Source organism: Protomyctophum bolini, assembly GCF_963924005.1.
Source record: "Protomyctophum bolini genome assembly, chromosome: 6".
Taxonomy (NCBI): Eukaryota; Metazoa; Chordata; class Actinopteri; order Myctophiformes; family Myctophidae; genus Protomyctophum; species Protomyctophum bolini.
The window spans coordinates 17607430-17627816 of NC_137867.1; the positions used below are offsets into that span (position 1 = coordinate 17607430).

Consider the following 20387-nt stretch of genomic DNA (forward strand, 5'->3'; position numbering starts at 1 on the left):
TTACAGAGAAATGGAAACCCTAGACACATGTAGCCTACCTACATTACACATGTAGCCTACCTACATTAGTAGAGAAATGGAAACCCTAGACACATGTAGCCTACCTACATTACAGAGAAATGGAAACCCTAGACACATGTAGCCTACCTACATTACACATGTAGCCTACTATACATTACACATGTAGCCTACCTACATTACACATGTAGCCTACCTATATTACACATGTAGCCTACCTACATTAACCCTAGACACATACATAAACCCTAGACACATGTAGCCTACCTACATTAACCCTAGACACATACATAAACCCTAGACACATGTAGCCTACCTACATTACGCACCCACAGTGAAAGCTCTTTCACATTTTGACACCCTAAAAGCACCCAAGTGCCCACCACCACGCACGCACGCACGCACGCACGCACACACGCACGCACACACGCACGCACACACGCACAGCCATTAGTCTTTCCCTTCCCAGCCCATCTCCATGTCTTGCCATCGTCCCATAAGCCCTCCTGTCTGCTTAGCCAGTGATAAGCCTCACTGGAGCATTGCCTATTTTAGGTTCTTTTTTAATAAAATCACATTGCTATCAAGCTAATAGGATTTTATGTTGGCTCTTTTTTCTTCTTCTTCCCCAGTCCGCCCTAAAGATGGCATCTTAGGACACAAGGAGAAAGGGGGCAGGGCCGAGTGATGAAGGGGCATTGTGAAGCCGAGGAGACAGCACCCCCCCCCCCCCACCCCCCTCTTGTCCTCCTCCTCACACTGCCTCTTCTCCTCCGTGCTATAGGATAAAAATCTCATGCCCACCCCCCCCCCCCCCCCTCTCTTGGCACGGGATCAAACGTGGCGTTCCGTTGTGAAGTGCATTTGGGATTCTGGCCTGTTGGCTCTTTTTTCCCTCTTTTTTTCCCCTCGTCTTCTTTCCAAGAGGAGGGGCTCCGACCAATGAGTGAGTGCGTTGGGGAGGGGCTCCGACCAATGAGCGAGTGCGTTGGGGCGACATCTGTTTTCCTGAATACCTAATGGTTGGAGTGTCAGTGGAGTCAAGCCATCTCTCCTGAGTGCTGCTCCCTGCTGCTATTACCATCATGGTTATTTAGCCACCAGTTTCTCATTAGGACCCCCTCTCTCTCTCTCTCTCTCTCTGCTCTCCCCATGGGGGGAACAATTGGATTAGCAGCTAGGTTATATATGCTAGCCAAGCTTAGCCACCCCAAAACACGCACGCACGCTCACTAAACCCCCTTCTTCTCCAACACTTATTTTTCCAGGTCTTTATTTCTAACGCATGGCTTTTATTTGCTGTGTGTGTGTGTGTGTGTGTGTGTGTGTGTGTGTGTGTGTGTGTGTGTGTGTGTGTGTGTGTGTGTGTGTGTGTGTGTGTGTGTGTGTGTGTGTGTGTGTGTGTGTGTGTGTGTGTGTGTGTGTGTGTGTGTGTGTGTGTGTGTGTGTGTGTGTGTGTGTGTGTGTGTGTGTGTGTGTGTGTGTGTGTGTGTGTGTGTGTGTTCGTGTGCGCGTGTGTTTTATTTGCAATCTCTCACTGGAGGTGTGATGCTGTGATATTATGATAACACTAGCGGAGGAACATGAACGGGTACAGCGCTGTAAATCAGACAGGAGTGCGTATGCTGATGATGTTCTTTAGGTGGATGTGCTGATATTGGCTGAGGAAAGGATATTGCCGAGGATCGTTAGCATCTATCATGGCTGCTGGAGTAGCGGCATGTGTCGTTTGCCTTCACACATTCAGCTTTTATTCAGAGTCACGGCCAGAAGTCATGCAGACCCCTCGTCTGAAAAGACGATATCGGAGGGTTTGTGTTGAAAATTATTGTTTCATAATCTTAAAACACTTTCCCGGCAGCCACAGACGCTATCGGACGACCATGAAATGGGATTAAATATAGCCTAGGACGCTATCGGACGACCCCTTAGTTTATAATGCTTAAAAATAATTATCCCGCGCTGGACACGATCTAAAAAACCCTTTGCATTGAAATTGCCCTCAGATTGAGGTGATCATACCAAACAGCCTGTTTTTGGAGGTGAATACAAAAGAATTGGCTACCGCGTTCCAGCTGTGCTGATCACAACACACAGATCTAGGGTGCACCGCTGATAGGCTTCCGTGTGTGCGCAAGTGCGTCAATTTCGATCGTTCCGGCTAACATTTTCGAAAAAATAACATGTACATCTAGCTCACAACGTGTTCCATCGCAACCCGTTGTGAGCTTGTAGATCGGCTATTTTAGAATACCCAAAATAGAAAGTAATTGTTAAAATGGTTCAACCGATTTCAATGCCATATTTAAGTAATTTTGCTGAGGACCCCCTGGAACTCCCTGAAGAAGCCCTGCCTTGCTGAGCTCTTTGAAGGCCACTATCCTCGCCACGGTGACACTGGGGTCCTTCCTCGCTGTTGTAAACTCTCAGGGGTCATGGCCAGGTCAGTGTGGGGTCACCAGGCAGCCTGTCTGTGTCAACCAGTCAAAGGTCATGGTCTGTCAATTAGAGGGTCCCCCTGCTATTCATTTCGACGGAAGTTGCTCAGTGGCGTTTTGAAGCACCCGGAAAAACGGTCTACTTCCGCTTTTTTGCACAGGCCCGCCTGCATTCTCAACTCTGACCACTAGGGCTCAGCGCATCAACGCTGTAGAGCCAGCCTCCCTGCGGGCTTGTAGTCATATATGACGTGTGTTCACTCTGCACAGGCAAGGATATATTCCATATTCCAGTCATCGCTGCAGTGAGCATTTTGTGAGACTTTACACAATATTCAAAGCTGGGTGCATTTTCACATTTTCTACTTTACTCACTTGTATGGTTATGTGACGTACCGTTTTCCTGTGAGCTATGTACTCCAACATTAAAGTGTGTGTGTGTGTGTGTGTGTGTGTGTGTGTGTGTGGTATTGACGATGGTTAAAGTAGACATGTTGAACTAGTTTAATGGAAGACTCCACGTCTGGTAAAATGATGAGACATAGTGTGATGCTGTGATCCAGCATAGCTGTGGTCGCATTGAGGTGGTCTCTCTCTGTCTCTCTCTCTCTCTGTCTCTCTCTCTGTCTCTCTCTGTCTCTCTCTCTCTCTCTGTCTCTCTCTCTGTCTCTCTCTGTCTGTCTCTCTCTTTCTCTCTCTCTCTCCTGCCTCTAATGCACTGTCTTTACTCTCACGCTCCTTTGCTGTACTTTTCTCTCCACATTTTCCCTCCTTCTTTGTCATTCTGTCGCCTTCTCTCAACATTTTCTTTTCTTCTTTGAAATGCACAGAAATACTTTGCCACGGGATGTCATAACGTTGCCTATATAGCCATGTCCGAAACGGTGATCGTTATTCGGTGAAGATGACATAAAACGTTTGTTCTTTGCAAGTTACAAAAGCTTCCTTTCTGCTTTTAGAACGTAGAACGCTTTTTTGTTTAGTCTCTCTCTGAGAGGCTGTGAAAAGTCTGCAGAAGGACACAAGCATGCATCACAGGAGAGCGGTATACAGTATGTCTCTGACGTAATGTATACCGCAAATGGTCGGATCGCGTAGGAATTTCCCTCCATTCCACTCCACCAGAGTCAGGCCAATCTTTGCTTCTTTTCCTTTTTAAATGATTGGGGTGGTTAGGGTGGGTAAAATTCCAGTAAGGTCCACAACGAGTAAATTCTATCATTAAAATGTCTCATTGTTAATTCCTTGTATCTATTATGTTTTTCATATTGCCCGGTCAATCAAAGGTTACAATTTGAAATGTAAACATTGGCAGCCAAAAAGAAAAATCTCAAACTAAAGCAAATAAACAAAAAAACATTGCATGAATAACCAGAACAAGCATGATGGGACCTACAGTATGACGGCAGGCCCTCTGGGACTCTCCTATACAGTAGCTGAGAACCACCAGTGTAGTGGGTGCAGTATACTGTAGTTAGTTGTAATAATGTGTTGTTCATTATTAATTAGAGGCTTGTTTCTGTGACGCGCTGTCCATGGTGCTGAAAGTGCACATAATGCAGTTAAGTTGAAGTTCATATATTTAGCATTATGCATGCAAACCAACATGAATAGACACTCTGTGGGTCTGTCTGCGTGCGTGCGTGCGTGCGTGCGTGCGTGCGTGCGTGCGCTGGGGGGGGTTCTGAATTACAGTTAACTGAATGACAAACATTGGAAGCCGTTTCCCAGTGCATGGGAAATGGCAACAGCAACAGATAGTTGTCATAACAATTCATTTTGAAATTTTTACAAATTTTGTTAAAGTAGTTAAACTTAAGTTAGTTAAACTAATTCAGTTAAACTATAACTAAATTACAGTTACAGTTACTTATAAACATCTTAGATGACGAAACAAAATAAACATTCAGATCTTACTCACTGAGTAACAACCGACTTCCACATCATATTCCGTTTCAAATGAAAGCAACAACAACAACGTCACAGGCCTGTGCCGGGCTCAGACAACGTGCATGGGCTCGGTCAGGGTCGCTCTTTTTTTCTTTATTTTTTGTATTTTTTATAAGCTCTAGGTCCGATCAGCAATTTCTCTCCAGTCCAATTTCCAGCGTGGCTTCTTCTGTGAGCCTTTGGAGCAGAGTCCATTGATCAGCCACAGTTCCTGGTGTGTGAACCAGTGATCTTAATGAAGCCTAATCCATCGGACTGAGCCGCAGCGGTAGCAAGCCCGGCAGCAGCAGTGCACGGAATACCCAGCCGGCTCATTCATTCTCATTGGGAGGCGCAGCGCGAAGTGCATTCACCGTAATTAAAGCCAGCCCGGGTAATTGAAGTATCTCCCACTCTGTCATAGTAGTGGGGGATATTACACGCTGTGCTATGACTTGTCGGGCCATCCTACAGAATTTGTTGTGGTATAATTCCGTGCCTCGATCTCCCCCACCCACCTTCTCCTCCTGCATGCATGTGTATCCATTAGTTTAATGAACCCCCCCCCCCCCCCCCCCTAGTTTCCTAACAAATGCCGTTCCCTGTTTGCATGGGTTTGACAGAGAAAGCTGGCAAGACAGAGCGAGAGAGAGAATCTCTGGTGAGTTCTCATTAAAATAGATGGTAGCAGTCACATGTAGAGCAATTACCCGTGGATGAGTAGGTGGAGGGTGTCGCACAGTGTGTGTTTCTGTGTCAGGCCTGTTGGTAAACGTTGTGTCAGTGAACTTACCTCGGCCTGTGGACACGGAGCAGCAGAGTAAGCGCACACAGCCCCGAGGGGCCTGATCCCCACAATTTATCACACTGTCACACAGGCTGCTTTGTGCATTGCCTGAACCCAGAATTCTGGTTATTAGCCCATGGCCCATTGGTTGCATTATCTGGTCAAGAGAAATGACATTTAATAACAGCGATCGACCTATAATATATCTTTAGCTAGGACTGTAGCTGGGGAAAACAATTACAGTTCAGGGGAGAAAATGCATTGTGAAATACAGTATAATGCAAGCGGATGTCTTACAACTCGATGAGTTACCAGTGTACTAATTTGTACAGTACCATGGTGGCTGATAAAATGATATATCGGGACACTATGCAAATGGCCTTGGTCTATAATTTTGCCAATGAAGGCAAAAGTGCTCTTTCCCAAGTAGGCTGGTCGCCGACGGGCACATGCAGGTCTATTTTGTATTAGTAAGGTAACTCCAGTCCGTGTATTAGTAAGGTAACTCCAGTCCGTGTATTAGTAAGGTAACTCCAGTCCGTGTATTAGTAAGGTAACTCCAGTCCGTGTATTAGTAAGGTAACTCCAGTCCGTGTATTAGTAAGGTAACTCCAGTCCGTGTATTAGTAAGGTAACTCCAGTCCGTGTATTAGTAAGGTAACTCCAGTCCGTGTATTAGTAAGGTAACTCCAGTCCGTGTATTAGTAAGGTAACTCCAGTCCGTGTATTAGTAAGGTAACTCCAGTCCGTGACATAAAGAACTGCATTATCACTATCTGTACTGGTTTCTCTGTGGTGACTGATTTTGATACGGTTTTAAGTGTTCATTGTGATCACTCCTCAATATAGTTGCATCATTTGAAGCCATAATCGGATGTGCATACATTTTGTAGGCTTCGCGGTTCCAGCATTATTTTCTTTTATACAGCTCCTATCTCCTGACCTGGCTGTCAGTGTCAGGGACTTCCAGACATTATAGAGAAGCACCAGGAAATCCAGACACACATAAAGCTCTGTAGTGCCTTATTCCCTTCAGAGACCGTCTATCATGAGCAACCATCTCTCGAATAACTGTTCGTCTCACATGGGCAGAGATCCACAAACTTTCTGACACACGCGCACACACACACACACACACACACACACACACACACACACACACACACACACACACACACACACACACACACACACACACACACACACACACCGTCCAGACCTAAGGCTATAAGTCTTATCGTCACCTGCCACAGGGCAGTGCTCATCTTCTCCAGAGTTATGTTGTTGTGTCACAGTCGAGGTGGGCGGCGCGCGCGGCGGCGCTTCACAGGACCCCGCTGTTCATTTCCCCGCTGTGTGTCTGACCTGCCCGTCCATTAGGATACAGCTCAGACAGAACTTTAGCACCAAACCCTTAACACAATCTGACCTGAGATCAGATTATAAAAAATGTCTTCTACATCCTGACAGTTTTCTGAAAAAGCTGTTTCGATGTCAGTCGTTTTTTTCCCCAAAAATAGCAGACCTACAAGCTCGTAGCGCGCCACTCGGTGGCGCGCTACGAGCTTGTAGATCTGCTATTTTTTAATAGCTAAAGCATAGCATGATGCTAACACCAAAAGGGGTTCCCGCCCAACATGGGTTAAGGGAGAGAAGAGAGTGAATGTGTGAGAGAGAGAGAGAGAGAGAGACATTCATCCATGTTGTGCGAACAACACCGAGGCCAGTTTGGTTTCCGTTGGCAACGTCGTAGGCGAGTCAGAAGCGTGCTTGTTGTGCATGTGTATCACGGAGGGCTGTCAGGGTTGGCAAGGCAACAGGCCATCCATTTGGACCTCCTTCAAGTGCATAACGGCCACTTAACCTTACAGAGTGATTTGTTGGCTTTTCACTCCATTTTTGTGATGGACAAATTAGCCGCGTCTGTGACTGACGTTCGTCTCGGTGGATGAATGAACTTAGTGAAGTTGTTCGGTATTACTGGGATTTATAAAGCCTCAGAGTTCATATCCCCAACGTGGTTCTGTACATCTGCTTTCATTTCTGGTGTACTGTATCCGTCAACTCAACATGGTTATAGATTTACAAGGAGGTTATAAGTGAATTCCAGCTCAAAGAGGTTTTCTGGCCATGTCCCCAAACTGAAGCTGTTGCAGCTCATTGGAATTCTAGAGTGATTTCACCCGCAATCACTCCGTGAAAAAAGAAAAAAAGCATGTCTAGCTCACCGTTCAGTGTGGATCACTCATTTGAATCTCGGTGACCGGCGAGCCATTAGCCCCACTGGGCTATAGCGGAGCGTGCTCATTCAGCGCTGCTCACCCGCATCTCTCCCAGACAAACAAAAGCGCGGGCCGGGACAGGAAAGCAGAGGATGATGGGCATTTATGGCTCCAGTTATGACCCCGTCGGCACATTTCTGAGCGGGCCGATGACAAGCGGCTGGAACGGCCCGCCGTTTAGCAGGGGCCGTTTGAAAACATGATTAACGGCGCTGGAACACAATAGGAATGTGATTCTCATTTGAGTCGCTGGGTACTGCAGGCTAGCCTGGGAAATCATCCAGGACTTAATTGCTGCAGCAGACCCTGCTTTAGACGGCTGGAAGGTATATGCACACACACACAGGCGCACACATGCAGTGCATGGACAGACACACGTGCACACACACACAAACACTAAACAGATGGGGATAAATGTGTATAGCCCAGGCGTATGGATCACTAATATGTTTTTATTATTACATGGTATATCATAATAAATGAAGATATATTGGGATGACTTTCAGGTCTGACTATCTAGGCTACAGTTATGGGCCAATGAATCCGAGCATTTTATTTTTATTTTTTGGTTTATTTTCTCAGGGGTCTTATTAGAGGTGATTTTTCATGTTGAGGACTTTTTTTATAGTCGTTTTTCTTAATGACTCCTTAAAAAAAAGTGTTCAGTTTTAAGTCATGATTTAAATTACACCCCCCTTAACCCGAGCGAAAAGAAAATACATCTATTGCCAATACGTATTGTGAAGGGGTCGTTAGCCATATCCTGAACTAATAAACATAATTCTGTCTCTCCACTCTCGTCGATAAAGTCTGCATCGCTCCATTTGAAGATTATTTCCCTTCCTCGACATGGAGAATAGCTGCTCATTGAAGGGCTGTTCATGCGTATTGGGTATTTTTTTTAATATCCATTTATACTAGCCCAATGAAAGAGAAAGTCTTAAAAGTTTATTTTTTTTGTCCGTCCACAGAATTCCAGAAACTCAATGTTGCAAGTCGTCGGTGTTCAAGCAGAGCCTTTGCACCGGGGCCTCATGTATGGATTTATGGGCAGTATAAAGAAAATTTACAACAAGAATCATTTTGAGAGAGCCTTCTGCTCAGAAGTATAAACCCTTCTCTTCGTCTAGGCTCTCCTCCTCTTCTTCGGCTCCGCCCTTCCATTTCATTAAGCCATTTTGGGCGGGAACCCCTTTTGGTGTTAGCAGCATTATGCTATGCTTTAGCTATTGAAAAATAGCAGATCTACAAGCTTGTAGGTCTGCCATTTTTGAAAAATCAAAGAAGGACTGACATAGAAACATAGCTTTTTCAGAAAACCGTCAGGATGTAGAAGACATGTTTAGAATCTGATCTCAGGTCAGAATGGGTTAAGCCCACAGACGGACGCAGCGCGCCGAATCCTTGTCTGGAACCGTGGCTCTCCCTCTTTCTCTCTCCTTAGACCTTCAACCTTCTCTTCTTTTATACATTTCATGCTTACTTTCTTTCATTTTCTTCCTCTCCCTAAAAAGCCGTCCATTTCTACAGTATTTTCCCATGCTGCTTTTGTGCAGCGAGGCAGCCGTGTAATCGCGGGGCGTGTGACTGGGACGAGACGGGGCCCTGTGGCAGAGCACGCCACGCTACTGTACCTACCTACGGCCGCTCTCCCAGCAGCCCCCCCTTTGTTCTTTCCCCCCCCCCCCCCCCCCTGCTGCGATTGGCTGGCCAAAGAGAAGCGCCACGGTACACATGTCGGTTGGCTGGCTTGACTGTCTGCGGTCTTTGTGATAAATGCGGACCTCTGTTTCTCTCAAGTACGCTTTGCTATTCTTCCTCCTGCTTGCCTGTCTGCTTGGATACCTCTGGCTGAGCTGCAAAGGAGAAGATTAGCTCCACTTCTGAGAAGCGTGCATGCATGCGCGCACACAGGTGCAAAAAACAAAGTCACAAAATGTGAACGCATGCATATGCGTCATTGCAAGCGTATGCACAAATACACACACTCGGCACTGATATCCTCTCTCTCTCTCTCTCTCTCTCGCACGCACACACGCACACATACACACAGCTATATCACTCCCCCCTCCCATATGTATCTGTCTAGCCAAGCTGTAGAGTTGTTGCGGTATATATGGGCAGTAAAACCCTTGACTAGACATGTTTCCATTAGAGGTTTGACTTGTGTGTTTGGAAGTGCCCCATGTTCCACTGATGCAGTTCCACAGACAGCGTTTTACTGGGGACCTATTTTTATGACACACATTTACGAGGCTTTACATCAATAAGGCCTTCATGTTTGACAAAATGGCTGTCTGTTTTATGTCAAAGCATCAGATGTATGTAAGGACTAAGATGCTTCAAGGATTAAGATATTTCTGAAGCTGGAAAAATGTTCTGAAGATAAAGAGAAAAATTATCCTTTTACTATTCAAAGTTTCAGAGAAGCATTTTTAACAGATTTGAGGTGTTGCATTTGGGACTGTTCTTGAATATTACCCACATACTGTACAGTAGCTGGCTGTGTACACGCACACACACAGGCAAGTACACACGCACACAGGCAAGTACACACGCACACAGGCAAGTACACACGCACACAGGCAAGTACACACGCACACATACTCTCTCTCACACGTCCTTTCAGGCATGCCGGGAAAAATCTGGTATTTTGCGGCTGATTGATTCAATTCTGTTATTTTGTATAGTTATTTTATTTCAAAGGCCATGGCTATAGTGGTATATATACTAGGTGATACTTTCATTTTGAACTTTTAAATGTGTTTACATACCGAGAAGGGCACATTACCTCTGCGTGTACTGCATTTAAATGAGAAAGTGATTCTGTATCAGTCATTTGGCCTTGCCATTGCTGTAGTGATTGTCAGACTTGATTTATGAAAACCTATTCAATAAGATTCCCTCCTGCAGATACTTTCATATATTAATAATAATAGTAATAATGATTGCTGTCGCGGGCAGAAACCTTGTCTCTATAATAATGTCTTTCTTTATGTATTGCAACAAAGTAGCAAAAGTAGAAGATCTATACAAGCTAAAATATGTACAGTATGAGTTTGTAGCTCTGCTATTTTTTGTACATATATACCATATATTTGTTTTGAATGCCCATGCTAGGTGTTTAAGTTTTGCATTCATACTACTAGGCATCGGATGGCCATACAGAACACATTCCCACATGTCATCAATACCTGTTATACCCGTTTGAGAGTACTGCAGTACAGGCCAGGGGGTCTCAACCCATGGGTCGAGACCCCCTCTGGGGGGTCGCCGAGACATTTCGAGACATTTCGGCGCAGCGGTGGCCGAACAGTTTGCGGAGCGGTCTTGATACCGGAAGGTCGCCAGTTCGAATCCCCGGACCGGCACATTCAAATTACCACCACTGAAGTGCCCTTGAGCAAGGCATCGAACCCCTACCATGAAATGTTCTATGAGCAGGGCCTGGCTGTAAACAAGCATCTCGAGCTTAGTCCACTTCCCTGGGTAAACAAAGAACTTTGCTTTGCCAAAGCATTTCCGGGGGTCCCCCGGAATGATGATGCTTCAGTACTATGATCAGGGGTGCACACTATTATTTTATTATGGGCTAGCACCTGCCCATGTAGTTTGGTGCGCACAGCGGGGGGGTTACAGACGTTCGTATCCTGCCACAACGTTATGCTGCTTTCACACGGGCAGATGCAACTGATGCAAAGCTACACTAGTACACCTAGTCACAGACGGTGCCGTCGTTAAGCAGCAGTATATCCCACTGGTAGCAGCTGTCCGTTTATCTCTAGCACAACCACAAACGTCCAACACATATATGAATTACTCACCTAATGCTGCCTGCAGGTTCCATGTTTAATTCCAGCGTGTGTAACCTACATTGTCTAAGTGACAGTTTTCATATTGTAAACATGGTGGCTTAGCGACTAGCACTTTGACAGCTCATCCATCGTAGCTTGTTTACAAGTGAAACGGACATTCTGTGCAGAAACTGCCTCATCAAAATAAGAGACCTCCATTTAAGGGACAGACAGACAGATAGATACAGAGACCTCCATTTAAGGGACAGACAGATAGATACAGAGACCTCCATTTAAGGGACAGACAGATAGATAAAGAGATTTTCGTTTCTGATCAAGTCGGACTGACTTTCTTCAGAAAAAAGGAAGGACCAAGAAAGGTCACCTGGATGCCATAGGTAAAACGATGGAGTCTGAATGATATGATACTGTCTTATGATATTTCTAAGAGAAACCTTTTCCCAAAGAGTGGAGCAACCTTGAATAACGGTTCTAAAGATTGATATTGTGTTTCTGTGCGTTTTGCGAGAGAAAGAGAAGTGACAGTTTTATTGTTTACCTCTAGCTGTTTGTGCTGACAGCACGGTGACAGCGAGCCCAAACACACACTGACCCCTGATGTGTCACTCCATTGCTCCTCTCTCTTCATCTCTCTCGCTCTCCCCTCCCGCCTGCCGCTCACACTAATCGCTTAGCCGTGGAGTGTCTCAGTTGTCATGGAAACGATTTCCATTGTCCTTGTATTGGCCACAGTGGCCTTCAGCTGTATATGTTTGGGTTATAGCCGAGGCTTGAAATGGCTGCACACATTTCCACGTGTCGGTAGCATCCTGAAGAGCCTCCCGTGTACAGTACGTACCCTGCGAGTGTTTCCACGTGTCGCTCCGTTAACGTTTGGGTCCATCCTACTCTCTCTTGTTGTTCTCACCTTGTCTTATCTGACCTCCTCGCCTTCATCCTCGGTGCACAGGGACATCCTCAGCTTTGTTTACTGTTGAGTGTTAAAAATGAATCCAAATGCACTCGCAAGAGGGGAGTTCTATTTACTGTAGGTCCTCCTATAGTTAACCACATGGACACCAATAGTCATAGTACGTAGGTGAACATTCTTTAACTGTATCCTTGTGACACTGTCCCTTCTCCTCACATTCTTACAGTGTGGGAAACCGTGACCTTCTGGACCAATGCTGCCATTCGGCTGTCGTTTATTTCCAACGGCAACTTAGGATGATGTTCATTGATTATTTAACACCCAAACAGACCTTGGTAGGCCCTAGGATTCCTCTAGCAGTAACCCAGTCAGACCAAGCACACCTGATTAGATTCCCTAAACCTCACCTGTGCCACTAATCTGGTGGATTAGCGGCACAGGTGCACCTGCTGATTGGCAGAGCTGGTCCCACAGCGACATTCTAAATCCTACACGGCTTGTGCTTATAACCACGCCCCGCTACTTTGGCAAACCTCGAAGTGCCTCTCGCCAACAACTACGGGAAGTTCTTTTTGGTCGATAAAGTATAGTTTTTGACTGTGACGTCTCAAGCGATCTTGAGCCACACTGAGCGCCGTTCGAGTTGTGTCCCGATAGGCACACAATAGTAAATCATGTTCTGGCGAGAGTGTTTGCCCCGACTGCCACTCAAAGTTGCTACTGGTGAGTGGCCAATCACAGCGCGTCCTTGCTGTGTAGGGTTTGGAATGACGCGGTCTCACCGGCCCTCTCCATTTCTGTCTGTCTGTCCATCTCCATATATTCTTCATGTGCTGCATGTCCACCTGGGCTCTTTTATCATAGGTGCGCTACATTATTGAAAATAAGTAGATCACTAATTCATGTCAGCTGAGCAGTATAAGTCAGTCATAGGCAGCTGTGTGTGTGTGTGTGTGTGTGTGTGTGTGTGTGTGTGTGTGTGTGTGTGTGTGTGTGTGTGTGTGTGTGTGTGTGTGTGTGTGTGTGTGTGTGTGTGTGTGTGTGTGTGTGTGTGTGTGTGTGTGTGTGTGTGTGTGTGTGTGTGTGGAGTGCAGTGGCTCACTGATTCTCAGCGAGGGGTAGAGCCTTTCATGTGGCACAAGCCATACCTTATATCCATCTCCTCTCCACTTCCCTCATCTTGTTCCAGCGTCATGAAAGACCTCTAATTCAACGACATTGCAGGCATATGCAACGGCTAACGTTTTGTCATTTAGATAGCATATTATGTAGACATAAGGTTCTATAGTGTATATTTATGGATTCATTGTACAGATGTAATACTGTTAGACGGATAGGTGCTTAGCTTACTTAACCCATTTTGAGCGGCAACCCCTTTTGGTAGTTACATACATTATGTTATAATGTAGATCTACAAGCTCATAGCGCGCCACCGAGTGGCACGCTATGAACTTGTAGGTCTGCTATTTTTTTTTAAATATTTTAGAATTTCGACGTCAGGCCTGAATGGGTTAAGATCCTTGATGACTATTTGTATATATTTGCTTACTATTAGGTAAGCCTTAGGTAGCCTATACTATATAGGCCTAAATCGCTCTGGATTAAGAGCGTCTGCTAAATTCCTAAATTGTAATTCTCTATTTTATTTAGCGCCGCGCTCCCTCTTTCCCCTCCTCGGCTCTGTCGATCCCCCATGGTGTAACGTGTAACCCCCTCTCTCTTATTCTTTCCTCACTATAGCACTCTCTTTATTCCACTCTCTCTCTCTCTCTCTCTGTCTCTCTCTCTCTCTTTCTCTCTCTCATCTCTCTGTTTCTCTCTCTCTCTCCGTCTCTCTCTCTCTCTCTCTCTCTCTCTCTCTCTCTCTCTCTCTCTCTCTCTCTCTCTCTCTCTCTCTCTCTCACTTTCACTCCCTGGACCGTTCATTGTTGTTGAATCTATAAATGCTTTGTGCTCTGACCCTGGAGACCTGGGTGCACTGTAACAACGTCCCACAGGACCAGGCCCCATCTATTACCCCCCCCTGCCCCCAGGACATTCTGCCGGGTGCAGTACTTAGTTTAGACAGTTTTTTGTTTAGACTAGTCATTGGTTAGACCAGTCATTAGTCCTGGTTTAGACTAGTCATTGGTTAGACCAGTCATTAGTCCTACAACTACAACCTATCTCAAACCCTCACCCTAAACCTAACCTCCCACGGGGCAGCACACCTAATCCTATAACCTTAACCCATGTCTAACCAATGACTATAGTCCAAACTAAGTATGCACCCCCATTCTGATACCCGTTGGCCGGAGGTGTCAGACTCCCTCGTTGGCCGGAGATGTCCAATCACCGCACATGTTTTAATTTATTTCCTCCCCCTCCCGCTACTCAGATTTGACCTTCTTTCTCAAACAGACCGAGGGGTCTATTGGGGGGGGGGATTTAGCGTTAGTCTCGTGTGAGAGAGGGAAAGCAAGGAAGGAGGAGAAGAAAAGGAGAGATGGAAAGAGAGAGAGAGAGAAATAGAAAAAACAAACCTGGGGAGGGAGGAGAGTGTGTGTGTGAGATCCAGAACAGTGTAGAGGACTGCAGGGCCAGCGGCTGAAATGCAATAGAAAAGGTGAAACATGAGGATGCGGCCCACTGAACTAGAGCTGATGCGCTGGTGCACATTGTAACGGCTGTGGAATCACTCAGACCCATGTACTGTAATATGGATTGGAATATAGAAACACCACACACATTTTGACTTTTTCTTTACGCCTCCTCCTCGACATTTCTTGCCCTTCTCTGATCCTACGGTGTGACTTGTCTCACATCGAGTGAAAATCTGCGAATCTTTTTCATTTGTGTTGGTGTGTTTGTGTGTGTCACCAACCTCGAATGCATCCCGGAGAAAAGGATCGGGATAAAACAAACATGAAAAATACGATGTTGTCCCGGAGAAATGTGGCCCGTGGAATTCTCCCGCAGATTTCCATTTCCTATTTTCACTCCCACGCGCGCAGAGTTGTGAGATTCTGGAGTAAACAACATGAAACGACGAAACCCAAATTCTCTGCAGAAATCCCATCACACGTCTTTGTTTGTTTTCAGTGTGAGAGTCATGCATTCCCGTAGTCGCCTCTGTTGGCTTTCATGTCGTCCGAAAGTACATTTCACAGAATGCACAAGACTGCTACACTCGGCAGATGTAACACGCCATCAAAAATAGTACCTTTGTTTTCAATTTATTTATTTTTATATACACACCCAATTTTATCATCGTCCATTTATTTGTAATTATTTATTTTTATAAGATAAGGTGGATTTTATAAGGTGGATTTGGGGGGGGGGGGGGTATGTTATGTTTAAAAATGTATATTTGGTATCGCCTTGCACCGACTATGCTAAATTGACTAGACATTGACTAGTTGGGAGCGGGATTCAGATTCTATAGCCTGGAGGGACGATTACTCTACTAATACAAATGAAACGCATTGCGGACTTGTTGACGGATTTGAAAATTCCAGAACTTCGGTCCTTGGCCTGCTGGCAGCTTGCACAAGAAAAATGAGACTAATGGGCCTAGCAGTATGTGAGATTAGCTGCAGACACTGAGGTAGCTGGATTCATGATCCCTCTGCAGGGATGAATATAGCAGCAGCATGACGATGAAAAAGTTGGAAGTGAAGGTTAAATGGGTCAAACGGCTTGATCAAATTCAAAGTTGTAGCACATACTCTGCTCATTAGAGGCTTTTAAAGAGAATCACTTGCTACAGATACTCTGATCTTCCCTCCGGCTCTTCCTAGCACACACACACACACATACACACACACACACACACACACGCACACGCACACGCACACACACACACACACACACACACACACACACACACACACACACACACACACACACACACACACACACACACACACACACACACACACACACACGCACACACACACACGCACACACACACACACACACACACACACACACACACACACACACACACACACACACACACACACACACACACACACACACACACAGTCCCATGGGTCTGAGTGAGCACATGCAGGGCCGAATACAGATAGCAGCTCTTTGAAGTGAGTGCACGTGATCTTACTACAGTATGCCTTTGCATATGCACACATGTGCGTGCACAAACGCACACGCAGTGCTCCTGCTGTGTTGGCATAGGCCTCTTTAATCAGATCATGGTGTTTAATTATTAATGTCAGTGTTAAGAGAAGCAGAGGAATATCTATCTGAACAGCTATGACCCTGCCGCTGTACTGTTTAACCTTTACGTAGGAATACCGCCGTGTGTGTGTGTGTGTGTGTGTGTGTGTGTGTGTGTGTCCATATTGGACCGCGTTTGAAGGACGGGCCTGCAGAGATTTTGTTAATCTATCTAGGAGTACACATTGATTGTGATATAAGCTGGCACTCCCATGTGACAAGTATGTGTGCAAAAGTACATCAGCGCCTTCATTTTCTCCGTAGGCTCAGACTTTTTGGTGTAAGTAGAAACATAATGCTGATCAGCTAGTATAGAGTCAATTCTAAGGTATGGTATCACCAGTTGGTTTGGAAACCTAACTGTAAAATACAAATCTGAGATACTTAGATTAGCCAAAATGGCAGGGAAGATCATCATGGGTATGTTTACACCTCCGATCACCCCTCAGGTCATCTTTGAGCAGGCCACCATTGGACAGGTTAAGAAAATTGTGTCTGACCCCTCCCATGTACTATACCCTGAGTATCGGCTAATGCCATCAGGTAGGAGGTACGAGGTCCATGTGTGCAAATACAATAGGTACAAGCATTCCTTTGTCCCTCTGTCAATCACACTCCTTAACAGAGTCCTTGCAGAGGGCAGACAGGGTAGGGGTCGAAGGTTATGAGGTGATGTTATTCCTCTTTTGCATATAGGTATGTTGGTGTGTGTTTTTTTTTAATGTTGTATGGGTCACTGTGTGCCTTTGTTGTATTGTATTGTAATGTATCTGTATGCTGCAGGGTGGGTCCTTGGGGTCCAAGACAAATTTCTCCCTTGGGAGACAAAATAAAGAAACCTTGAACGTTGAATCTATTGTAAAATATTGATTATCTTTTATAATGGATTAAATTGTTAGTTTAATTGACTGTTGCAACCCTAAAAAAGGACAAGAGTGCCTCCAAGCAAACAGTCAAATATATTGTACACAAAGATATAGTGTTACATACGCGTGCTCATCCTCTCTTCTCATCATCTCTCTTTCTCTGCAGGTGTGTGGAGATCATTGCCAAGGAGGGAAGGAGTCTAAAGGAGCTCTACCTTGTGTCCTGTAAGATCACAGACCACGGTACAGTAAAATACATGCACTCATTACACTCTCCATGTTCCTTTCATTGCATACTTGAAGACTTCCGCAGGATGCGCTTTGTTGATTGGCAGACCATCACTTATTTATTTTCTCAACACATTGTCATTAGATGTCTTTGGAGCAGAGCTGGTACAGACGGAGGTTAGGTCAGTGTTGTGGGCCAACACATTGTCATTAGATGTCTTTGGAGCACAGCTGGTACAAACGGAGGTTAGGTCAGCTTTCTCAGGTATACACGTAATGGCCATTTTGCTCTTATATTACTGTGAAGTGTGAAGTAAAAGCAAAAGTGTGAAGCAAGGTAAAAGCAAAATGGCTGCTGTGTGAATCTTATGTGCATACAGAATAACTCTTCCTACTTCTGGGCCGCGTCCCTACTTCCTTCACAGATTATACTAATTAACCCATTCTGACCGGGCACCCATTTTGGTGTTGGCATCATGTTATGCTTTAGCTATTGAAAAATAGCAGATCTACAAGCTCGTATCGCGCCACCGAGTGGCGCGATACGAGCTTGTAGGTCTGCTATTTTTGAAAAATTCGAAGAACGACTGACATTTTTAGAATCTGATCTCAGGTCAGAATGGGTTAATCAGACCAGTGTGTGTCCCGTGGAAACCTCGTATGAATCTGATCTCAGGTCAGAATGGGTGTGCACTGTGCAGTGGTTCTCAAACTCTTTATTTTCATGGACCCCCATGTACGGGTGTTATACACACCACGGGTGGAACCCACTCATGGACACTTTGAGACCCCCTGGGGTAGCAGCGTTTCCAGTGAGCCAACACGCACAAATGACTGGAACAGAGCCTTCATTAGTATCATTGGTAACACCTGTGAAGGAAGTAGGGAAGGGGTCCAAGAATTTTCCAAAATGGCGTGTGTGCATAGAGCCCATTAGGATCCCAAACACCAATCCAATTCACACCAAGGCGTGAGATTAAAAATGTGTTTTCTAAATGGAATTGTGCCTTGGAAGTGAACCATTATTTCAAAATGGAGGTGATGGCAATTAATGGGAGTTTGGGTTCACGCATTGGGTCGGGATATGTCGCCTCCTCTCTTAGTGGAAAGAAACGTATTTGCTCTCCCTCAGTCCAGGCAGAAAGCATCCTCCCTCTTCTTCTGAACTCGGTTATGCTCCGGCGGTCCCCATTTGATTTCTTTCTGCCGTGTGTCTGTAAGCTATACTGTACGGTGCGGTGTGCTCTCGGCTCGGACTCATTCACTGTGGCTACACTGACGTCTGTCTGCCTGCCTGTTAGTGCGCCTGAGCTTCTGCCTTGTGCGTTTTGCATACAGTGTACAGTATATGCGTATGAGTGTGCAGTATTCATCTTTGCTCTGATTTGCTCCAATGTTCTAATTATGCCGCCAACAGATAACGTGACTAAAACATGTTAGTTTTACATGTAAGAGTAGTCTTCAATACACAGGCTTTCCCTAAGAGAAGGCTAATTACTGACAAAATGCATCTGTCTATGTTGTATGACACACGGGGGAGACTGTTAGCCTATTAGTGAGTGGGTTTGTTTGTTTGTGTGCCTGTGCTTGTGCATGTACAGTACTGCCAGGTATGCAAATTTATGATCCGCTGTTGGTTGCCAGTAGAAAAGAGCAAATGGAGACAGATGTTGCAGTAATCCTCTAACGCCTCGCATCTCCTCTGCCGCGAGCGCGTGTGTGCGCGTGTGCACATGCGTGCATGCGTGCGGTGGCGTCGCCAATGGCATGCGTGTGTGTGTTTTGTCCGTGCGGTGGCGGTCTTTGATTAATGACCCCAAGATCACAATAGTACATTAAACCAGGAATGCACTGTACACTACCCCGCCTCCCTTGCTTTCTCCATCTCTATCTCTCTGACCAAGATGAATTGGTGATATCTGATCTTCTTCCGTCACTAATGACCCCTTAGGCATTTTGTGCCTGGACGATGGGGCCCGCATGTGTGGGTTGGTGGGCGTGTGCGCGCAAGCTATGCTCTCGTGTGTGTGTGTGTGTGTGTGTGTGTGTGTGAGTGGGCGGGCGTGTGCGCGCGTGTGTGTGTGTGTGTGTGTGTGTGTGTGTGTGTGTGTGTGTGTGTGTGTGTGTGCGCGCATATGTCCATGTGTCCTTTCAGGATGAAGAAGCCTGCTCTAACACAATGATAGGTGGATTTCCTGCTTTGCTCTCTGATAAATTGAATAACAGAAATGAGATTTTACATCTGCCACGGCCGTGCCCCGTACTTTTCCGCCCCAGCCTGCCGCGCTAATTATTTTTATTAATGACCTCCATGTGCATTTGAGATGTCCACAAGCCTCTTAGGTCTGAGTGTTCTGTTTGTGCAGTGCACCCTTTTAAATGCACTCCGAGGACATACGGAGAAAGACTGATCGATGCAGAGACCGAGAGGGAGAGGGAGATGAGAGAACATGTCGTTTTTCTGTGGCGCAGAGAGGGCTTTTTACTTGAGGACCAGAAGAAAGGACCCGAAAAGGGCAAGAGAAGAGTGAACTAATACAGGCCAGAAATGCTGGTCCTTCTGAAAGCCATTGTAGTACCTTTTTGATCAAAAGCATTCTCTCTTTGCCTCAGTCATCAAAGAGCATCTGCTAATGCATTGTCCGTCTTTTGTTATACTGTGAAACTTTCTCTTTCCCAAACACCCTCCCTCGCCCACACCGCACACGTGCGGTCGGACACACACACACACACACACACACACACACACACACACCACACACACACACACACACACACACACACACACCCTGTTCTGTCCCGCGGTTAAATGGATACAGTTATTTATTTGGCACTACATGATACTCAATAGGGCAGAAACTATTATTATTATATGATTATTATCTACTTAACAATT

The 20387-nt window shown here is 45.6% G+C and overlaps 1 protein-coding gene across 1 annotated transcript in view; it reads left to right on the forward strand.

Moving 5' to 3' along the window:
• Positions 1-20387, forward strand: part of fbxl17 (F-box and leucine-rich repeat protein 17) — a 248992-nt gene that overhangs the window by 149653 nt on the left and 78952 nt on the right. The window contains exon 9 of the mRNA XM_080766456.1: positions 17430-17506. Coding sequence (XP_080622582.1) covers positions 17430-17506 — 77 coding nt within the window. The remainder of the gene's footprint in view (positions 1-17429; positions 17507-20387) is intronic.